This window comes from Diadema antillarum, unplaced genomic scaffold (genome assembly GCF_040938485.1).
Source record: "Diadema antillarum isolate AM-2024a unplaced genomic scaffold, OU_Dant_1.0 scf00000213, whole genome shotgun sequence".
Classification (NCBI taxonomy): Eukaryota; Metazoa; Echinodermata; class Echinoidea; order Diadematoida; family Diadematidae; genus Diadema; species Diadema antillarum.
In genome coordinates this window covers 469,704-492,272 of record NW_027271102.1, presented here as the reverse complement: position 1 = coordinate 492,272, position 22,569 = coordinate 469,704, and the positions used below count along the sequence as shown (strand labels likewise).

Here is a 22,569-nt window from a genome sequence, read left to right as displayed (position 1 = left end):
ATAAAGGAAAGAAAACTGATGATGTCTGCCATCTAATGAATATCCATTCATTTTTTTCTTTAATTCATTTATTTGTCACTCCAGGTTCGACTACCAGGTGCTCCTGCACAACTCCACCTTTTGCCTGGTGCCCAGGGGGCGCCGCCTGGGCTCCTTCCGATTCCTGGAGTCGCTACAGGCCGCCTGCATTCCCATGATCCTCAGCAACCTGTGGGAGCTGCCCTTCTCTGAGGTCATCGACTGGAGCAAGGCTGTAATCATGGGAGATGAGCGGCTACTACTACAGGTATAGATAGCATTATCTTCATTCACCCTGTTACCTTTAATAGTAGTTACATTCAGACGACAAGCCTTAACCTTGAGGTTAGGAAACCTCGAGGTTAAGCTTGTAGTTAGGGACCGTGAAGACGCACTCGTAATTAGCTAACCTCGAGGTTAGCTCGATGTTAAGAGTCACGAGAAATCTTATGGTTAGCGCTCTAACCACGAGCCGCGGGGGGTCCCCACTCGTAGTTAAGCACCGTGTGGACACGAAAATCAACGCACTCAAAGGGGCAGGAATTTAACCTCGAGGTTTCGTAACCTCGAGGTTAAGATTCGTCGTGTGGACGCACGTCAAAGTTAGGGGGCAAGAGCTTAACCTCGAGGTTAGGGCTTGTCGTCTAAACGTAACTAGTGCCAGTGATGATAGCTAACATCTACGATCGGTGAAAATACTTCTCAACCAACAGCTCATTCAGACCAGGCTTTTCATTGATAAGAGTCTCATAGTCTTCATCATCAAGTATTGTGTACGATGTGATGATAGGAGTCTAGATGTATAGTGCATGGCATGCAATTACTCTCACTTTTTGCATGACAGGAATGTAACATGAAGTTTTGAGGTGAGAACTATCAAGTGTTGGGTAGAAACTGTGTTTACAGCAAGTGGTAAACACGAACCTTACAATGCACTTGAACATTTCAAGGTGTTTTCCTAGAAGTAACTCTCCACTCCCAGGGGTCAAGCTTGATTATAACTACATTCAGGTAGACACAGTTTGACTATCACTATGGTACATGACTAATGCTATACTGTAAGGGAGGAGATACTTCTACATTGAGCTACCCTCAGCTTAGCCACAAGGAATCATTTGGTTGTGAGGATTGATGATAACGTTAAGTCAGCTAAATAGAGTATTCACACAGTCTCAAACTTGAACTTCAACTCCCTTTGGTCTCCAGAATAGCTAATTCAAGCAAACTTTAAGTCAGTGTGAACCTGGTTATTGGTTATATCATGTATTCAGTCTTTCTGTCCCCTGGAAGTTGCTGGCAGCATAATCAGTTCAAGAAATTAAAACTGGAAAACCACAGGTGTTGGCATGGATTTTAATTTTGTGAATTTCAGGAGAGCCAAGATTTGCAAAATTAGAATACACAAGAAGGTTCTTGTCTACACTATATGCCTTGAATGCCTGTGGCAATTCGTGAAAATTTCATGCCGCGAAAAATGCCCTCAGCTCCAATTTGCAAAAGTTTTGTTTCACAAAATAAAGTTTCTGGTTTTACAGTATAAGGCAAAACACACTGTCCCCTGGACAAGACATTCATAGTTGTGCATTGTACGTGAGTCACAACTTCATTCGAGATCTCACTTCCCTTTCCAGTAGAGAGCAGTGTGCAAGCCCAGTGAAGTGGACGGTCTCACAAACACTCGGGGGAAATTTGCAAATGACACCAACCCTGCGTGGTTCACCCCTTGTGACTTGTATTGCCAGTAGTCCACAAACTGCCAACCAGGCACAGCATACCATTCGCCAAACTACTGAAATTGTGTGGTTGGTGGTATTGTCATTGCTGCTGGGGAAAATTTGGGCAAAAGGGGGATTTTTTTATAGTTTCTGGAAAGAAAAGGGCACATTGTTAATTTTTTTCAAATGATGAGTCATAATAAAGGGAACAATCGGCAGAATTCATTTTATCGTGTACATGTCATATGGCTTGAACAAAGTAACCCATTTTTTCCCAGCTCTATCTGAGCAAGAACAAAATTGCTTGAAGTCACTGCATACACGGGGGTACTCTGAGAAACACACATGCACACACACTTCGTGAACACCAAAAATATAATTTTGCCCTCTTTGTCGATATTTTGCCAAGCCATAAACCGCTTGCCACAAGATTCTTCATATTTGTAGAAAAATTGGACCCAGTACACCTTCGCCATAAGAGATGGAATATGACTGTGGACATTTTCACCCTTGGAAACAAAAGTAAAACAAGCAAACTTTTCCAATTTACATCATTTTAAATTGTCATCCATAGAATTCAACCACTTTTGCTCTTTTCCTTTCTTTATCCCTCTGTTGTTCCTCATCTTGTTTGATGTTGCCTCCCTATTCATCCTTTTACTTCAAAGTTTGCCCCCCCCCCCCCATAGTCCTCAGGATCATCACTGACCCTCCTCTGCCTTTTTGTCTGTCCACCCTCCTTTAGTCTCCCTCCCTTTTAATACCTGTTGGGCTCCTTGCCCATGACCTCCAACCCTCCCCTTTTGTTTTCTTTGTTCCGTGTCCCTAGCCCTCCTCTTACTGTTCTTGCTGTGTGTAGTCCTTGCTGTCCCTGCCTGTTTGTCATTTTGCCCTTAATGAAGATTCTGCTTTCTGAGGATTGAAAGCTCAGGCCCCTTTTGACTCCACTTCTCTAATAAAGGACATAATTATCACAGTTGGTGTGTGTTTGCAGGTAGCAAATTCCATGTTCCTAATTTTAGCCCCTTTACTGCAATTTGTTTGCTGATCTGCATGCACAGTGCTGCCCTTCCTTCACCAATAGGCTGAGATGACTTGTTGATTGTCCATGAATAGAGATTACCTAATCCCCCTAATCCCTATTGTATTACCATGGTCTTCCTGTTGGACTGAGACACATTGCTACACCTGAGTGGGCTTGCTTAAACTTTACAACTACCTCTAGGGGAAATTTAGATGAATGACTAAAAATGCCAATGAAAGAGCTTGACAAGTTAAAGCTTAACCCATTGAGGACTGGGCTGATTTTGCTACAACACGCATTTCCCGTAGACACCTGCTCAAGTATATTTTGGATTCATCTTCAACAGGTTTAAATAATGCCTGAGCACATTGATGTTTACGCCATTTTAAAGTTGCCTTCTTGATGGGGGATAAGAAAGTGTTTCCAACAGTGCTCGCCAAATTTGATTTGCCGCTGCCACAAGCTACAAAATTGTCAGCAAAGATTTTCTAGGAAGCCTAGCAGCAGTTACAGTGCTTGTCCTGCATTTTGCAGGGTGTGTGATGCAAAATTGTATATTTTACAGTGCTAGTCCACACAATGTTCATTAAAAGCCGAGTTTTAAAGATTGTGTGAAACCAGTTGAACAGAGTAGAAGAAATTTCATACAAGTCATTCTTAATCTCAGAAGCTGTTTTTTTTTTTTTCTGAAGAAATACACATAAATAAATAGTTCAAATTGGCAGTCTGGCCATTACATCCCCCCCCCCCCCCCCCAATAAGAAAAAAAGAAAAAGAATATTGCACAGTTATTGCATCACAACAAATGATGTGAAGGATGTACTGTTTTCCTGTGTAATTTTTTGAAAACCAAAACCAAAAAAAAAATTTTATCATGAAAATTTGTATTTAGGTCAGTGAATGAAAAAGAGACCATGACATATCACTCACCAAATCCGAATATCTGGTAGCTATGTGTATTGTAGTTGCATGAGCATGTGAAATACAGAATTCCACAAATCTCTCATTTCAAGTCCAATTTTAATAAAATTCTACTGGTATGTGGGTCTGATGTTAAGATTTCAATTTTTGTTAACATGATGTACAATTATTCTTAAAAGAAATGATGCATTTTTTTTGCTAGAATGTCCCCTGTATTATGCTGTAGAATCAAGTCGTGTATATCATTGTCTTTTTCCTGCACTTAATGCCTCCCATGAAATTATGTACTTCAAGAGTACTAGTGTCCTAGATGTGATGTTATGTGTTTGCAAGGAAAATTGTAAAGGGAATAGAAGGGAAAAAAAGAGTGACTGGGAAGGCTTGATATTCTAAACGAAAATGACTTTGCCCGAAGCAGATTTCCTCACTGTTATATTCATATCATTCATCGACCCACTTTCCAGAGAGTTATCACATAAGAATTAAATTTTTATGCCTCCATCTCAAAGGGTGCTGAAGGCAGTATGTAATGGAGTTGTCCATCCCAGATCTGTTGGAATAGTGATGGAATGGAAACCTTTCGGTGGATTTTCTTGGTGCTTCAACCAGGGACGCTACATGAGGCCTAGATACACAATTATATTTCGGGCAAAGTTCTTCTTTACATGCTCAATTAGCACTTGTAATATTCAAATGTAGTGGATGAAAATGAATTGGGAAATACTTTGTTTGTGCAGAGAGGGTTGTAGGGTACACCTTGGTCAGTGGGCAAGATTATGAACTTCATCAAACTGTAATTGAAGCACTATGGACTTGTAGCAAATATAGGGATTGCATGAGAAAGCAGAGGTGTGTCAGCTGATGGTGCGCTACAGTCAAATATCTCCAGTCTCTACTTTGCTTGGTTTTGAAAGGCTTGTGGAAGTCTTTGTTACATACATGTAGGTACTGTCATCTATTCCTGGCACACTTTATACGAGAGTAATTCTATTCACAACTGGAGTTATTACTACTTAATAACTGTGGACCTCCAATTGTATTTCAATTCTTTATGTGGTTGCCATCATACAGGCAATTCAAACCAAAGTCCACCATAATGTATTGGTCTATCAGGCTTCAGTCTAACATGTTATTATTTTTAAAGTACAATTCCACACTATTTGCCTTAAGTGAATTGAGTAGAATTAGATATTAAAGAAGGATGATAGAAGATTTATCAGCGTTGAATGAAAAGAAGGAACATAAGTAATTTTGAAGTTTCACATATTTTCACATGACAATGACATAGTTGTAGTAGATATGCTGTATCGGTATGCAAATTTTCCTTTTGCATATTCCAAAGAAAGAGTTCATCGATGTAGATTTTTATTCATCCAGGTTGTGTGATAAAAGCGTGTAGATTAAATCTGTTCGACTTGACTTACTTATGAAAATCACAGAGAGAATAGTTTTGTGACTTGTTTGAGTCACTTCTTCAGCTCTGTCTGACCGGCGAGCATTCACCCATGATGGATGAATGGGTGATGTTACTGCTTTTATTTTCTGTACGTCGATTTTCACAAGTAAGACCAGTCGAACAGATTTTATAATTAACACGCTTTTACCAAAGAAAGAGTTGTGAGTTGATGACATCATCACCTCAGCCAATATGCCTTACTGTAAAACCAGAAATTTCCAGTATTGACTGTAGCAGGAATGAAATCATTACATCTGCCATAATAGAGGTTTGCTTAATTAGCAGCAGCTGCGAAAAGTAAATATATTTGCTTTCTGCCTTGTGAATAGTCCTTGCCAGAATCAATGTATTTAAAGAGGAATTAAAGGAGAAATTGCATTGTGTGTTTATATTGATTTGGAGAAAACTCTAGAGTGAAGTCAAACATATTGACAGTACAAATGATCAAATGATGAAAGTTTTAGGTTCATGTTTTTGAAGAAAAAAAAATGATGAGATTGGTCTCAGTTACATTCTACATGCAAAGTAGACGAGACAAATTGTCATTGCTCCTGTGCTGTCAATAGTTTGTACAGAAAATATTACAAAAATCAGGCAGGCTTTTTGTCTTTGATGATAAAAGTAGCCATAAAACCTCGTCTGTGCAAAGTCATTGTTGAATCATTACAGCTCCAGAACAGTATTTGTCGGCAAATGCATTGGAGACTTCTGAACTATTACAGCTCATCTGATATGCATCGATATATCGTATGACTGCAGCTGATACCACAGTTCTCAGGAAATATAATCATTGGTTTAATTCCATAATGAAGTTTGATTTTGATTTTTTAACCATTTTGAATCCATATCAGGATGAACTATAATGATGAGTGGATTTTCACTTTAAACAACAGAGAGATGTTTTTATTTGCATTTATTACCTAGTATTAGATCAACAGCTCTGAGCAGACGCTTGTGTTTGTATTTCACTTTCAGTTGAGAAACGTTGTTCTTTGCACGTAGCATTTTAGGCACCGTTTCTTAATTCAAATAAAGTTTGTTGTTTAGATCATTGCATCCTATTGCAGTCATTTTTGTTTTTGAGTGGCTTTTGAAACCAAGAATCAGATACTCCTTCAATGAAGAAAACCATGTTTAATAGACTTCTTCTTGAACCAGGGTTTGTACACAATCACAAAGACCAAAAGCAGTCGATCTTTTGTAACAATCAGCACCTTAATGTTGATGGTTCCATCTTGAAAATGATTGACTTTTGTCCATACTTACCATTGTATGTGTGTATGTAGATGTCTTTCTTTTCATGGTTCATATCCTTGTATAGCACTGCTTATAAAGTGGAATTTGCCTCAAATATGCACGTTTGTTTGACAGTGAATGCAGAGTTGTTAGTTGTATACATTAGTGAACTTTGAGGAAAATTGTCTCTGATATTGTGTCAACTTTCAGCTAAGGAAACTTGTAGTCAAAATTAAGAGAGTAAAGTGAATGAAAATTTGTGACAGAATATATTTTGCTAAATTTTTACCAGTGACAGGAGTGTAGCAATAAGTCATTTGAAACTCAATTCTCTTTTTTAAACTTGTACAATGTGTTCCCAGTGACAGCTTAAAATTCAAAACTGTGGTATGCTTCAGTGTTTCTTCGTCCATTTTAACACCATTATGCAGTTCAGTCAGTGAAAACAATTAGCCATCACTAAGTTACAGCAGTGTCAAAAACATTGAGAGTGAATCAGAGAATCTTAATGTTTTCAACCATCATTGCTTCATATTAAGTCTTGTTTCCTCAATCCAGACAAAAGTCTTAAAATCATTATCACTTCATGTAGAGTCTTGTCTTCATCATTCCAGGTACCATCCACCATGAGGTCGATATCAGCCGAGCAGATTTTGAGGTTACGGCAGCAAACGCAGCTTCTCTGGAACAGCTACTTTTCATCCACGGAAAAAATAGTCCATACCACTTTAGAGGTAGGAACTCTTAAGTCACTTTATGACAGCATTCTAATTCGCTTGTCAGCATTGTCCTTAACTCATTGTGTGCTGTGTTTGCACACCAGACTCACTTGACAGCTTGTCACTTTTGCATATCATGCTCAAAAGCACAACTGCACAAACTGATCGATAAATCGGCATATGCCACAGTACATTGAAATCGTCATAGCCATATACACTTAATACAGTAGCTTCGTCATAAAATTTGCATCACAGGAAAAAGCTTGCAATCTTCTTTAGATGCAAATCTGCTGTACTGCATTTCTAGCATAAACACTTCCATAAAAAGTTTCATGGCTTTGAGAAGTTTACAGAATGTTTTCCAAAAGCACTCATGCGTTGCGGTCCCAGAATAACGTGGCACACAGGGGTTTTTTCACACCATCGCACACAAAGAGTTTTAGAAGCGTGATTCGAATGGACCTGTTCCATAAAAAGTGCAATTTCTTTAAACATAAAATGAGTATGAATTTATACACGTGTTTGAATTTATACTGTTCATTAGATTTAGAGCCAGGTACACGTTTTTTTCAACCATGACTGGGATCATTTCTCCTTGTGTCACAGCTGTGCAAGAGGTCCTAACGTGACAGAAATACAATTGCCGTCCCTTCGTCGTCCGATTTTAGCCATGCCTCAGATTAGCTAGAACGTGGGAGATTGCCCAAGGGGAATCAAGGCGTGCGAAGAGGGGCATTTGACCCTAATCAGTCTGTCATTTGGCCACCAAATTAATCAGCAATGAATTACTAATGCCAGCAAGTTGTCCCAGTTTGCCACGTATGCAAATTAGTCTATTTAAAGGCCATTTATATTCGGATGCAGCAGCAGAGTGGCCTGGTGTTAAATTGGATTGTCTGGTAGAGAGATTAGGTTCACCTGTGAAAACTTGTCTCTTTTCTTATTCAGCTGTCTACCTAACTCAGTGTCTGACTGTCTTATTGACTAGACAACCTACACATGCTCCATTGATTATGATACTCAGAGAGTATTATCTTCACTGTGAAGACCCAATAGTTCAACCACAGTCAATCAGCTTTCAGACTGTCTGTTTGTTTCAATACTAGTTGTGGTTAATCTAAGGTATTGCTTTTTCTTTCTTCCCTTCTTTTTCATTTTTTTAACCTTTTTTCTTTACCCCAGAGCCTTTACTTCAGTCCAGAGGAGTAGATTTACCCCTTGAGTTAAATGTCATTGTTTGCTATTAAAAATGTACATTGTCTAGAGTGCATCAGCTGTTGCAAGATTTAGATTAGTATTTACTCCCTTTTCATTTTCCCCAACTCTCTTTATATCTTCTTTTGGGATACATATTTTTTAGTGATAGAACATGGCAGAATGAAATTGAATTTTTGGAAGGAGAAGAAAGATTGTCCTAGAAAAATATTCACGATGAAAATTGAGTTATTGGAAAAAGAGGAAAGATTGTCTTTAAAAAAGTAGTGATACCTTTTGATATTTCAGACTGTCTGGAGTCAAGAGTATCCATAGTAGATGAGGGATCATTTGTGTAGCTCTCAGCTTGATTTTTTTTTTCTTTACCTCTTGTTCAAGAACAATAAGTGCAGATCCTCCCACCTTTTCTCTTTCCCTTTTCTCTTTCCCTCCCCCATTTCTCTCTGTGTTTTTGGTCTCTTTTTTGTTGTTGTAAAGGATTGACTACACTTCCTCAAAAAGTGGCAACCCACTCACTGATGTTCATGTATATCTGAGCTCAGTGCCTTGGTAGTTTTGTGAATCTCAGACTTCTGTTAATATTGATCTTTTCAAAGATCAAACTGCTATCATTGCTGGCACTTTGATACTACAGTAACCACTTTTTGTCAGGTCCCAGTGGTCCCAAGCATAACAATTCATGTTGTGATTGGGCACTGCCCTAGACATTGCAAACATTCCCTTCCTGTGAGCAAGCCAGACAATCAGCTGGTTTACCTGAGGAGCATTCTGACTCTCCCCCACCAGCAGAAGCACATGAAGAGGGGAAGAATATGGGGTGGGGGTGAGAGATGACCCCAGTGACCTCCCAAAGAACCTTGGCATACCTGGGTGTATGTGATATAGCCTGACCTTTAACCCTGCTCCCATTCTTGGACTGTGGGGGAGCCCTGTAAGAACTTGTTGCTGCTGTTCGTACAAAAAGGGAATAGGACGGTCAGGGGGAAGAAGGGAAGGGAAGGGAGGTAGGATGTCAACCAACCAACCACCTTGTACCTGAGTTTGTTTTGAAAGACTGGGGCAAACAGCTGTAATAGTACCAAAAGGGATTGCAGTTTTGATTATAGAGGTCATGTTATGAGTTGATTTCATGCAGCCTCTGGTGACAGACTCAACCCAAATAGTGATACCCAAGCACCAATGATTTGGAATGGTCCAGGCCGTGGCCATTAAATTGTTCATTCAAGTGCACCTGTTCATTGAGTGAGGCCAGGTTAACTATCCCAGCACATGTAACTGTGATAACAGAGAAGGGAGCTTTCAAGTATGGAAATCTTTGCAACCTTGTCATTCTATTTATTATCATAACCTGTTTATTTTGTTTTTAATACACATAACCAGTAAGATAATGAAAACTTTTGGGAAAAGAAACTGAACTGCCCCTCAAAAAAGAAAGAAAAAAAAATCTTGTTTTATTTTGTCTTTAAACCAATAAACAAAACTGCTCCTAGTTGATGATATTTTAAATGAGACCATAACCTCACAGAGGATCCAAACAGTAAATAATGACTCTTTAAACCACTTTCCAACAGGGGATGGGGGTAGTTTGAGTCTTTTAAACACTGTTTGAAATGACATATCCTATGGGCAATTCCGCAGTTAGGTGGACATGACATGGATAAAAGAAATGTGCCTCTTTATCTTACTCTTTAATCTAGGTATCAACTAATGTCATAGATGTTCACCAATCATTAAGGTCTTTCAAATTAAGTAGATTTTATCTTTCGTATTGATTGATTTCGCGAGATCTAAAACCATCATTTAAAATGTACATGTGGGACTGGGGATGCTGAAATTCACTTAAATGCAAATTACAGTGGGTTCCTTTGAAATTTTTTCCTCAAAGTTTTGCTAAAGGATAAAAGATGAATACATTTAAATACTCCAGAAGTCATGTGACATTTTGTCAATTACAAAAGGGTGAAATGACCTGCGGAATTACTCCGGACAAATGTAACGTTACTAACCGTAACGTTACTAACCATGCTTTTGGGGGTCTAGCTACGAAATTATTGGTCAAACTGCTAAAAAACATTGTGTGAACATTTGTCATGATGCAATAATTGAAATTAATGCAACACTTTGTTTGAAGTAACTTGAATTTTTGGACACTTTTTGTCACAAGACATTGATTTTTTTGTCATGTCCTTTTTTCGTAACGTTACTAACCAGCCCTTTAAGTTGCCATAGCAATGCTATTATTTCTTGGATTGTATTCATTCTTTTCTGTATCATAAACCTGGGAATGATGAACATGTTTTTGACATAATATTGGCTTGAAATGAATAAATGGTAATTTAGTAGTAAAAACAAATATCTAAATTTGTTCAAATGTAACGTTACTAACCGCGGAATTGCCCCTATGATGATAAACAGCAGGAGTGAAGCTGGGGATACTTCCGATGTCATTAATGGCATTTCCATTTTCAACTTCATATTTTCTGTTTCAAAAATCGTCCCAAACACAATGGGCATTACAAGAAGAAAAAAGTCCAAAGTTATGATAGCATTCTTGAGATTTATGACCTAATGGATGCTATATCCACGCCATATCCACCTAGCAAAAATCTATAAATTTCTCAATGTCTCAACCGACATGAATTTTTACTCAGTTACCATGTTCAGTTTTAGCACCAATTTAGCACATGCACACACACCGAACATGCCTTTCTCAGTGGGGTACCTCTCGTTTAAAATAGTCATTTTCCAGACAGAGGAATGTGAAGTTTACAACATGAAGGCACCAGGGGGTATCTTAAACCTGCTGACAAATTGTAGGAAGTGTGTTACACACAGACGAGGTGAATCCAATAGGGGGGGGGGGGGGGGGGGGGGGCTCCTATTCCCCCTTCACCAGCCAGCCAAGGTCCCTGTAAATAGGAAGCATTGAATTATTAACAACTCAATTAATTATACACTGTTATAGTCATCGACAGGGATAGGGGTTGGGGATGGGGATTTCATTGACCTTCAGACAGTAAGGTCAGTAGGCCCATGGTCAGTGATCAAAGCCAGTGTCCAGGTCATCATCATTGGTCAGTTGATTGCCTCCCGTCTTTCCCCCGTAGTGTCCTAATTGGAATTCTGACCCCCTTTTGTTTTTCTTTGTGTGTACTTGAGTGTTTTTCTTCAAAGAGTTTCCAGCAATGGTGGTACCCTGTTCTTCTGATTTTTGTCCCCGCTGAACGAGTTCGAGCAGGGGACTATGAAACGGGTTCCGTATGTGTGTGTGTCTGTGCATCCGTGCGTCCGTGCGTCCGTGCGTCCGTCCGTGCGTCCGTCCGTGTGTGCGTCCGTTTGTGATCAAAATGTTCAATTTGCTACTTCTCTGTCATTTATGAGCCAATTTTGATTCTGTTTGCTTTATATGATAGCACTACATGGGAGCTTTAAAACTTCTACACAGAATTTCAGTTGTGACCTTTGACCTTGACCTTTGACCTATATTGTACATTTTGCTACAAAATGCTACTCCTTCGCCATTTCTAACCCGATTTCGATTCCGTTTGCTTTATGTGATGGCACTAGGTGAGGGCTTCAAAACTTGTACACAGAATTTTGACCTTTGACTTCTTTGACCTTTGACCTTGATTTTTTACCTATATTGTACAGTTTGCTACAAAATGCTACTCCTTCGCCATTTCTAACTCGATTTCGATTCCGTTTGCTTTATGTGATAGCACTAGATGAGGGCTTCAAAACTTCTACACAGAATCTTGACCTTTGTCTTCTTTGACCTTTGACCTTGATTTTTGACCTATATTGTACATTGGCTACAAAATGCTACTCCTTCGCCATTTCTAACCCAATTTCGATTCCATTTGCTTTATGTGATGGCACTAGGTGAGGGCTTCAAAACTTCTACACAGAATTTTGACCTTTGACTTCTTTGACCTTTGACCTTGATTTTTTACCTATATTGCACATTTTGTTACAAAATGCTACTTCCGGCGGGGACATATATTATGCACCGCGTAATTTCTACTTTTCCTTGTTTTGATTGCGTCATTGGCAAGGAATTTCCTGATTTGGAAGAAAATAAGTTCCTGTTTTAAAGTAGTTTTGAATGGGCGTGTTCCTGACCTGCTCCAGTTGTTTATTGAAAATGTTAAATCAAAAAAGAGAGAAATCCAAATTAAGTTACAAATAGTTTGACACATATAAACGAAAATTTTAAGAATAACATTGAGTCATTGCTCAGATCATATCTAATGTCTTCTTTTCCTTGGTTGTGACAAAGAAGCAAAACTTGGCTGTGTATTTTCTTGTCCTTTGCCAAGGTTTTTTTTTTCTTCTTTTTTTTTTAGCTTTGATTATTCTTTGTCACAACCCAGTGGGTAATTTGATGTAAAATTTAGGTGACAGTTTGGTGCCAATTTCTATCACAGTGGGATCTACAAGTAAGACTAGACTTTGTCTCCTCTGACAACAAGAGGATTCTTGTGAAAACTGTAGTGTTTATATTTGACATTTACATGTACTGAGTAGGGCTTTTCAACCATTATTACTTCATGTATTTGACTTTTACTGTTTTGCATGTTTATTATACCCCCACCACACATAGTGTGAAGGGGGTATATAGGAATCACCGTGATGTTGGTCGGGCGGGCGGGCAGGCGGGCGGGCGGGCGGGCGGGCGGGCGGGCAGTCGGTCGGTCTGTTGCAAAATCTTGCATCGCGAACTCCTCCTACAGTTTTGAAGCAATTTAAATGAAACTTTGGGTAAATGATAATATTGAGGTATAGATGTGCAAGACATGTTTTTTGTGTTTATCGGACAATGTGTTGCCATGGTAACCAAAATTTTACCAAAACCTTGTGGATTGAATAACTTCCATAGTATTTAAGCAATCAATTTCAAAATTGGTATCTATGATGATCTATAGGTGTAGTTATGCAAGACACTCTTTGTGTTTGTACATGACAAAGCATTGCCATGGTAACTGCATGTTTTCTTTGAAATCTTGTGGAGTGAACAACTTCCACAGTTTTGAAGCAATTGAAATCAAATTTGGTAGGCATTATGGCCTTGAGGTATAGATGTGCAAGACATGTTTTTTTGCATTTGTCGGACAAAGCATTGCCATGGTAACCATAATTTTACCAAAACCTTGTGGATTGAATAACTTCCACATCATTCAAGCAATTAAGGTCAAATTTAGTATGTATGATGATCAGGAGGTGTAGTTATGCAAGACACAAATGTGTTAATATAAGAAAAATGTGTTGCCATGGTAACCACTCATTTTTGTATAAAATTGAACCATTTAATCTATGAAGGTGAAATTTGGTGTGTATGATGCTCTTTAAGTGTAGTTTTACAAAATGTCCTTTGTATTTGTATTGGACAATGCATTGCCATGGTAACCATTTTTAAAATCCTGTGGAGTGAACTTCTTCCACAGTTTTCAAGCAATTGAAACCAAATTTGGTAGGCGTTATGGCCCTGAGGTATAGATGTGGAACACATAATCTTTGTGTTTGTCACACAAACCGTTGCCATGGTAACCACAATTTTACCAAAACCTTGCAGTTCGAATAACTTTTCCATCATTCAAGCAATTAAAGTCAAATTTAGTATGTATCATGATCTAGAAGTGTAGTTTTGCAAGACACCAATGTGTTCAGGGATGCCAGTTTTCCGGCAATAGCCGGAATTCCGGCTTTTTCATATTTTGGTGTCCAATTTCCGGCTTCGTGATATTATTTCCGTCTGTGTGGGAAAGCCGGAAAACACGAGAAAGAAACAAAGAAAGAAAGAAAGAAAAACGAACAAATATGATCATCTAAACTTACTCGACATTCACTTTCACGATTTCCGTAGTATGTTTCGCATATACTTGGGCGTGAGAATATCACAAAACGACTGTCATGCAAAACTAGCGCGATGTTGCTGCTGCTAGCTGGGACATGCAACACGTGCGATGATAGCGATCGAATTCAGTGTGTGGTGTTTCTATGCGATGTACTATGTGCGGTCGGTCGCTGTGCATGATTATACTGCGCTCTCGCTATAGCTACAGCGCTGAGACGGTGTGGTGAGTCGATATGAGTCAGCTGAATGAAGCAAAACTACGGATTTTACGGCACTAGGACTTCTTTATTTTTGCTACAAATTCCTTTTTTTTTCCTAGAATACGACCACATTATTGTCTGGAAAGCGTTATACCAGCACGTGCAATCGCGATCGAACAACGTGTGGTGTTTCTAGGCGATGTACTATATATGTGCGGTGCATGGATCATGCTGCGCTCTCGCTATAGCTACAGCGCTGAGAGAGTATGGTGAATCGATCGAGTCAGCTGAACGAAGCAAAACTACGGAGTTTACGGCACTAGGACTTCTTTATTTTTGCTACAAATTCATTTCTCTGGATTAGATTTGAGGGAAGAAGAGCCTTCAGAAATGCTCAGATTGCACCAGAGAGCATCTAAGAACCCCAGAGCTTCCAGGGCCCTTGAGCGGGCCCTGGACCCCGGCCGCGGGACTTCGCGCTTTGCGCTCGTGATGTGCGCTTCGCGCACATCAATTTCGTTCACAAAAAAAATTCCGGCCCAAGAGCAATTTGCCACTGGCATCCCTGTGTGTTAGTTTAAGGAAAATGTGTTGCCATGGTAACCATTCATTTTTTTTTAATCAAAATAAACCACTCAAGCTATGAAGGTCAAATGTTGTGTGTATGATGGTCTTTAAGTGTAGTTAGGCAAAGTGTCCCATGTGTTTGTATCAGACAATGATGCATTGCCATGGTAACCACACTTTTTACCCAAACCTTGTGGAACCAACTGTTACCATAGCACTCAAGCAACTGTGGTCACATTTCGTTTGTATGATTGCCCTCATGACATCACATACTATAAAGCAACACTAGGGGCGGGGGTATTAATCACCTTCAGTGATAATTCTAGTTTGTGTTTTATTATATTCTTTATATGCGGGTATGTTTGTGAGTAGATATGCATGTGCTGTTGACAGAACTAAATAAATGAATAAATCAATGACCAATGAGCTACAAACTGTAGAACTTGCCTTTCAAAGTCTTAGTAAGGTCTGTTTGTACAACATCAGTCTGTATACATGTCTGTTTGTAAGTCCCTTAAGTTAGATCTGTCTTTAAAGTGCCATTCCATGCCAAGTTCAAATTGACTTTGATTATTGAAATAAAATTAGGCAAGCAGAATGTTAGATATTTCATCAAAATCACATATAAGAGGAAAAAAAAATTGAAATTTCATTTTGAGTTGCAGATGTTTCTGTGAAGAATTCTTGCACCAACTCAAAATCTACATTGTGCCAAGTAGTCAATAGTCACTGCAAACCTTGAAGAGCCTACACATCGTATACTGTTAAAGCTGTTTAGTATTTGGATCTCCCATTTTAGTAGACACCATTGTCCATTGATAATCTGTATGAAGTGTGTACCCATAGTTCCATTTGTGTTTTTAGAGCAAAGATGCAGGTGTCCAAAGTCAAACCAATCTATAGCAAGTCATGTATCTTCGCTGTACCATATTGATATCCCAGACTGAATTACCCCAGATATAGGAAATCTCTGGCCTTCGAACATCTTTCCTTTAAGAGAATTTCAAGACGAAATGAATGTGCCAGACACGTTTCAAGCCTTCCTCGGAAAGCCGAGAAAGCGTGAATTAATGAGAGGCACAGATCCCTCGTAGATAAGACGACCGAGCGTGTCGCAGGGGGGATTTAATGCCTAAATGGAAGTTTAGCTCTTCTTTTTTTTGTCGCCCACGATGCATGACATTCGCACCCTTGCCCCCCCCCCCCCCCCCCCCCCCCATGTTGACGACGACAAGCAGCAGACTGTTGAGGCAGTGCTATTGCAATCACTATAGAGCTCTTAGAGGAGCGCAGGGAGGAAAAAAAAAAACTTGAGCTGAGAGTCTTCTCGTGTGATTATGTCATTGCGGAGTGTTCTCTCATCGGGGCACGACGGATTGAAGAGCGGAATAGCCCGCTGAATGATGACGGACTTGTTGGATAGGAGTATTGAAGGGAGAGGAAAAAGAATGAAACCACACCAACAACCAACCGTGGTGCTTGAAAGACTGGCTATCTTGTCTGTATGCAAGTGCTCATCCAGAAGCCAGAAGTAACCCGGCATTGATGGTACAGTTGAAATATTGAAAGACACTTCAAGCACACCTAGTAAATGAATTAAGATGGAAGTCACACTTTTTATTCCATCTGCAAGAGTAATTTGTCTTCAAATTCCTTGCTCCATTTTCCTGTGCAAATATTCGTTCAATTCAATTCAATTCAATTCAGTTCGAACTTTATGTTCACTTTTTTCAATAGAATGTACAAAGAAATATGTGAAATTGGGCATGCATTGTAACATCAGATGATACAGAGGTAGCAATGAATATCATGTTCAATTTCAACATGTCTATGATCAGTAAAAGAAGAGGCTGAATATATACAAACATATTTATACATTCTGCAAAATAAATGGAGGTACCCTTTCAAAAGACTAGGCTTATACTATGTGGGTACCTCAGAGAGAAGGGGTAAGAGGGGGCAAAGAGTTTACAATGACAAAGAGTGCAGGAAAATTTGGAAAGTCAAACCAACAAAAAAAAAAACACATCAAATTTTTAAAGAAAAAGGAAGTGGGAAAATAAAGAAACAGAAAATAGGGAGCAAAGAGATGAGACAGTTTTAAAAAAGCCTAGATCAATGGGGAAATTCTTGGAGAAAGCCTTTGAGGTGTTTTTTTAATACAGATAATTGCAATAATGGCAATTCGTTACCTGTACATTTTCCTGAAATTGATGGGTGGAAAATGTAGTCTTTGTTTTGGTTTTTTGTGTGTAAAATGTATCCAAGTGTGTGTGTCAGAATGAAGCTATTTCAGTTCATTATACCCCCGCCAAACGAAGTTTGAAGGGGGTATATAGGAATCAGCGGACGGTCGGTCGGGTGGTCGGGCGGTCGGTCGGGCGGTCAGTCGGGCGGTCGGTCGGGCGGTCGGTCGGGCGGTCGGTCCATTGCAAATCTTGCGTCGCGAACTACTTCCTCAGTTTTCAACCGATTCCCATAAAACTTGGCACAGATGTGTGCCTTGGGTTGTAGATGTGCAAGACATATTTTTTGACAGTACCCAAAAGTATGTTGCCATGGTAACGGCATATTATGGGCAAAAATGGGTACAAATCTTGCGTCGCAAACTCCTCCCACAGTTTTTGATCAATTTTTATGAAATTAGCTGTACAGATGTTCATCTGAATATGTTAATGTGCAAGACACATATTTCCGCAGTGGCAAAAAGTGCGTTGCCATGGTAACGGCATGTTATTGGTAAAATATAGGGCAAAATGCTTCATGGCAAAACTGCTTCATCAGTGTTCTTCCAATTCTCATGGAATTCATATTGAATGTTTGTCTTAGGATATAGGTCAGCATGACACATTTCTTGACAGTGACAAAAAGTATGTTGCCATGGTAACAGCTCACATAATATGAGCCAAAATGGTGGAAAATTTTGTGTTGCAAACTACTTCCTCAGTTTTTGCCCAATTTCCATGAAACTTGGTACAGATGTGTGCCTTTGGTTGTAGATGTGCAAGACGCATTTTTTGACAGTACCCGAAAGTACGTTGCCATGGTAACGGCATATTAATGGCAGAAGATCAAGGAAAGATCTTGCGGATTTAACTACTTCCTCAGTTTTTTGACCAAAGCTTATGAAATGTGGCACACACCTTGATCTTGGTGGGAAGATGTGGAAGACATATTTTTCAGACGTGTCGGAAGCTGCGTTGCCATGGTAACGGCATATAAATGGCAGAAGATCAAGGAAAGATCTTGCGGATTGAACTACTTCCTCTGTATTCGACTGAAGCTCATGAAATGTGGCACACACATTGGTCTTGGTGGGAAGATGTGCAGACATATTTTTTGGACGTGTCGGAAGCTGCGTTGCCATGGTAACGGCATATTAATGGTGGAAGATCAAGGAAAGATCTTGTGGATTGAACTACTTCCTCAGTTTTTGACAAAAGCTTATGAAATGTGGCACACACAATAGTCTTGGTGGGAAGATGTGCAAGACATATTTTTCGGACGTGTCGGAAGCTGCGTTGCCATGGTAACGGCATTTAAATGGCAGAAGATCAAGGAAAGATCGTTCCTTGGGTAAGACTGTCGTCACGGGGCGGGGGTATTAATCGCCTTAAGTGATATTTCTAGTTTCTGTCAAGAGTCAACTTCCAAAGTTCTTTTTTTTTTCAGGCTTCATTTATTGCCCTATAGTCACAGTCTGTGTTGTTTTCCCTCTAGCAGCCATGCTGACTATTCATAGGAATTATTCTTTTCTTAGTCTAATTCTGTAAGGACTTTCAAAACTTTTCCACATCTTACTTTAATAGCACTTTCATTTTATGTGTGGTTTATGAAAAGAACACTTTGACTGTCCTTTTCTGCTGCTACAAAGTCATCTAAAATGTTTGTCATACAATGTAGAATGCTAAATATGATTTTGCTTATTCATTATCAGCCCTCTCTGTTAACTCTGACAACAACAACAAAAATGCAATAAAAGCCACGACAAAGAATGACTATCTAGAAGTGTAAAGCTTTGTCAACATAAACCTACATTATACCCTGGGCCTGAGGTTGGGGCTGCCTGATACAATTACTTGTAGCAGCAACTTCACACATTCTGACTTGGGGATGAGGTTGTGGTGTTGGTGGATTAACCCTGTCTGTGCCAGCGGAAGACTCATAATGTGCAATGTCAATGACATCTTAATTTAGCAGCAAAGGGATTATTGATCAGGGCATTCTGTTTTTGTTTTCTTTCTTCCTTTTTTATAGTCTGTGCAAGCAGACTCATACATGTATCATTCATGCTAGAGAATTGATGTGTAGCAACAGGTCTGGGGTTTAAACAGGAAGATGAAATTGTGGTGATGATGGGTTAAACCGCCCGCACCAACGGAAACCTGATAATGTGCAATGTCAACAACAGCTCAATTTAGCAGTCACAAGATTTTAAGTCAGCCCCTTCCCCCCCCCCCTCCCTTTTTCTTTTATCTGATGATACATACAACCCCAGACATGAACATTCATGCTGTTAGTTTATCTTTTTAAAGGTTACACAGCAAGAGCTAAGAATGTTGGTAACACTTTACAGGAAAGTGAGTTGGTGGGATAGCTACATTAGCCTGTGTAGAATGAAAAAAGCATTATATTATCAGGGAGGTGTTAGAGAAGAAGTAACAAGAATGTCTCCTGTGAACCATGCTCCAAGCTGTGGAGGAGGCATGCGCTCTGCGCAGGTGTTGATCAATATTAAAATTGCTTTCACAAAAGAGAGCACTTTTGTTAAAACTGGAAGGATTTGTTCCATACCATATTACCACCAAGTTCCATACAGGATTTCAACATTTCCACTGAAATACAGATTAAAATTGTTTAGATCAAGAACCCCTTCTTTGATCTCCAAATCCAAACTCTATGGAAGAGTGGCATGGAGCGTGAAACATCACAGCCAGAGAAATGCAAAGAATTTGATTGTCATGCTAAGCATTAAATTGTCATGCCATATAACGTATGCACAGATTTGCACAATTGCAAAGATATTTAACTCCTTTAATACCTCCCTGATATTACAGGCATAACATGACAAATTATCACAGATGTAGCACTCACAAGATGGTTACCCAGCATTCTATGTGTCATGCTCAGGCAGATACTATAGCTGATACGCTGGGCTAAAGTATGAGGTTTTCTGTCTCAATATCAAGGTCATGAAAGGTCATGTGTACTTTTCTTCTGTGATACAAGGTACTCGCAATTAGAATGGTATTGTTCTGGCAGTAGAAGAAACAATACAGGGATTATATGAATCGAGAAAGTTAGGGCTAGTTTCATATCGTATAGGTCTACTAGCTTTGTCCTAGCATTGTATACAAATCCTGTGGGGGGATGCCAGTACTATTAGTCACCCCTGCTGTTTGTTTATCTCTTGTTTTTGTTCTTCTTCTTCTATAACAAGATTGTTTATAATCCAGGTTTCAAAGGAAAATGGTAATTCAAATCCCCCATGCATTTTTGTGCTTACTATGTCCCAGAAGTTATAAAGAATACCACCCAACAAAAAAAAAAAGGAAAAACACAATGGCAAAGTATTTTGATAGAGGTAGTATATATCTTAAATCATGCAGAGAATTTCTGTGGGTCAGCCAGTATGAACACACCTTCTTCTATATCAGTTTAGTTGTCATAGTATTGCTAATTGGTCTTCACAATTAGTCTACTCCCATTCATTTTACTTCACATCACACAAGCGAGTAGGAGGAAGTTGTTCTACAAGTTGCTTACAAAGGCTTTTGAAGGACAGCAGATCACTCCATGTTGTTGTTTTTGTTTTTTCAAGTTACTGTAGGTTTACCGGTGTGAACGTGCCTTTTTCTTTTTCTTTTTCTTTTTTACCTGGTCAATGACATTACTTGACTGCAATGACCAGTTTCCTTCTGATTTGGAGATAAGCAGAGCGCCGCTAACACAATCACTCAATGAAGCCGCCACTTTGTCATGGTAACCGCTTCAAACTGGGCGTACAAAAGGTCAAAGAGAGACAGAGAGATAGAGAGAGAGAAAGAGAGAGAGGGAGAGAGAGATGTGGATCCAAACTGTCATCTTGGTCTGTTTGCAGCTTCTCATTAGTAGTGCAGTCTGGGAATTGTGTATGTGTGTTCATGAAAGATAATGATAAGCAACCATTCAAATCACATATTCTGTATTTCAGTTAAAAAAGAAAAAAGTGAGCATAGTGAGCATGCAGTGTTGACTATACTCTTTTCTGTCTCTTAAATCTCTTTTAATGGGCTTGTCTCTCAGTGAGAAAAGCTCATCAGATGACCTTAAGTCACTTTCCAGTCGCTTCTTACTACAGATTCTGCCTCAGCGTGACACACTGCAAATTATTCCCTCACACCCTCACCTTGCGGCTCAGAAATGAACAATGAAAGCTCCTGCTATTTTCTTCTGTTACTGTTAGCAGTTCTCCTGGGGTTGGAAATGTCTCCAAGTCATTGGAGGAAAAAAAGAAAAAAAAAAGACTTGAAGAAGCTGTAGAAATGTCATGTGTTTATATATTGTAATCTTTAACATGAGAGTTTTTCAGCAAAATGTATGTATTCAAATTCATGAAATTCTTCCGTCGAGATGTTTTCATTGCAACTGATTGACAAATTGCCCTACATCGACATAGATAAGCACTGAATTGATCAGTGTTTTAGTAGTAGCCATGATAAAAATATCATGGGCGTACATACTCGAGCAGGATTCAAACCTACGACCTCCTGATCATGTATGTATGTATGTATGTATGTGTGTATATGTATGTATGTATTGTCAATAACTTCATCATGGGGAATGCAGGCACAAGTGGACTTCACCATTCGGAAATACAGTTGAATGCTATGAAGACGTGATCCTCTGGTATAAAATGATAAAACTAATAGTATAGTAGTTCACCCATCAGAACAAAAAAGCACCGGTATAGCCATGCACTTGGCTAGAGGATGATAAAACATTTCTCGCTCTCTCTTTTCCCCTTCTTTTATATAATTCTTTCTGGTCTCCATCTTTGCAGATTATTCGTGAGAGAGTAGAGAGGCACCTTGCTCGACCCAGCTACATCTGGAACCACCACCCCGGGGCCCTCTCCATCTTCACTGAGTACTCCACCAACTTGCAGTCCTTCCCATTCTACGCCCGCAGCACCGGCACTCCGCCCGCCGCCAAGTTCTCCGCCCTGGTGCTGGTGCAGACCGCGCCCACGTCCATCTCCGCGCCCCTCATGAGGCTCCTGGCCAACGTGGGCAAGTCGGCCTTCGCCCACCAGGTGGGTTTGGGGCGATAGGCAGTCACTGTGGCGGTGGATGTGAGGGTGTGACTTTAAGCCTGTAGAGATGACAGAAAAGGGTGCTGAAAACTAGAGTGAACTCTAGTGATCACCATGTAAAAACTTGAAGTCTAGAGTCAGGTTGTTGACCTTTCTCATTTCTCTCTGCTTACTTTTCTTGATTGCTCGCTCTTAAAGACCCCTTCTAAAGAGAAGGGGTCTTTAAGAGAGAGCAATCAAGAAAAGTAAAGCAGTCATACCAAGTGTATGAGGGTTAAAGTGCATGATAAACTTTTGATAGTTTTAGAATTTTTTTTTATCAATCTATAATGTGATTTTATAAAGAGTTA

At 39.5% G+C, this 22,569-nt stretch overlaps 1 protein-coding gene across 1 annotated transcript in view; it reads left to right on the top strand.

Moving 5' to 3' along the window:
- Positions 1 to 22,278, top strand: part of LOC139724430 (exostosin-1-like) — a 110,077-nt gene extending 87,799 nt beyond the window's left edge. Inside the window, exons 2-4 of the mRNA XM_071635574.1 lie at positions 85 to 286; positions 6,985 to 7,104; positions 21,968 to 22,278. Of these exons, the coding sequence (XP_071491675.1) occupies positions 85 to 286; positions 6,985 to 7,104; positions 21,968 to 22,237 (592 nt within the window). The 3' untranslated portion in view covers positions 22,238 to 22,278. The remainder of the gene's footprint in view (positions 1 to 84; positions 287 to 6,984; positions 7,105 to 21,967) is intronic.
- The last annotated feature ends 291 nt before the right edge of the window (positions 22,279 to 22,569 follow it).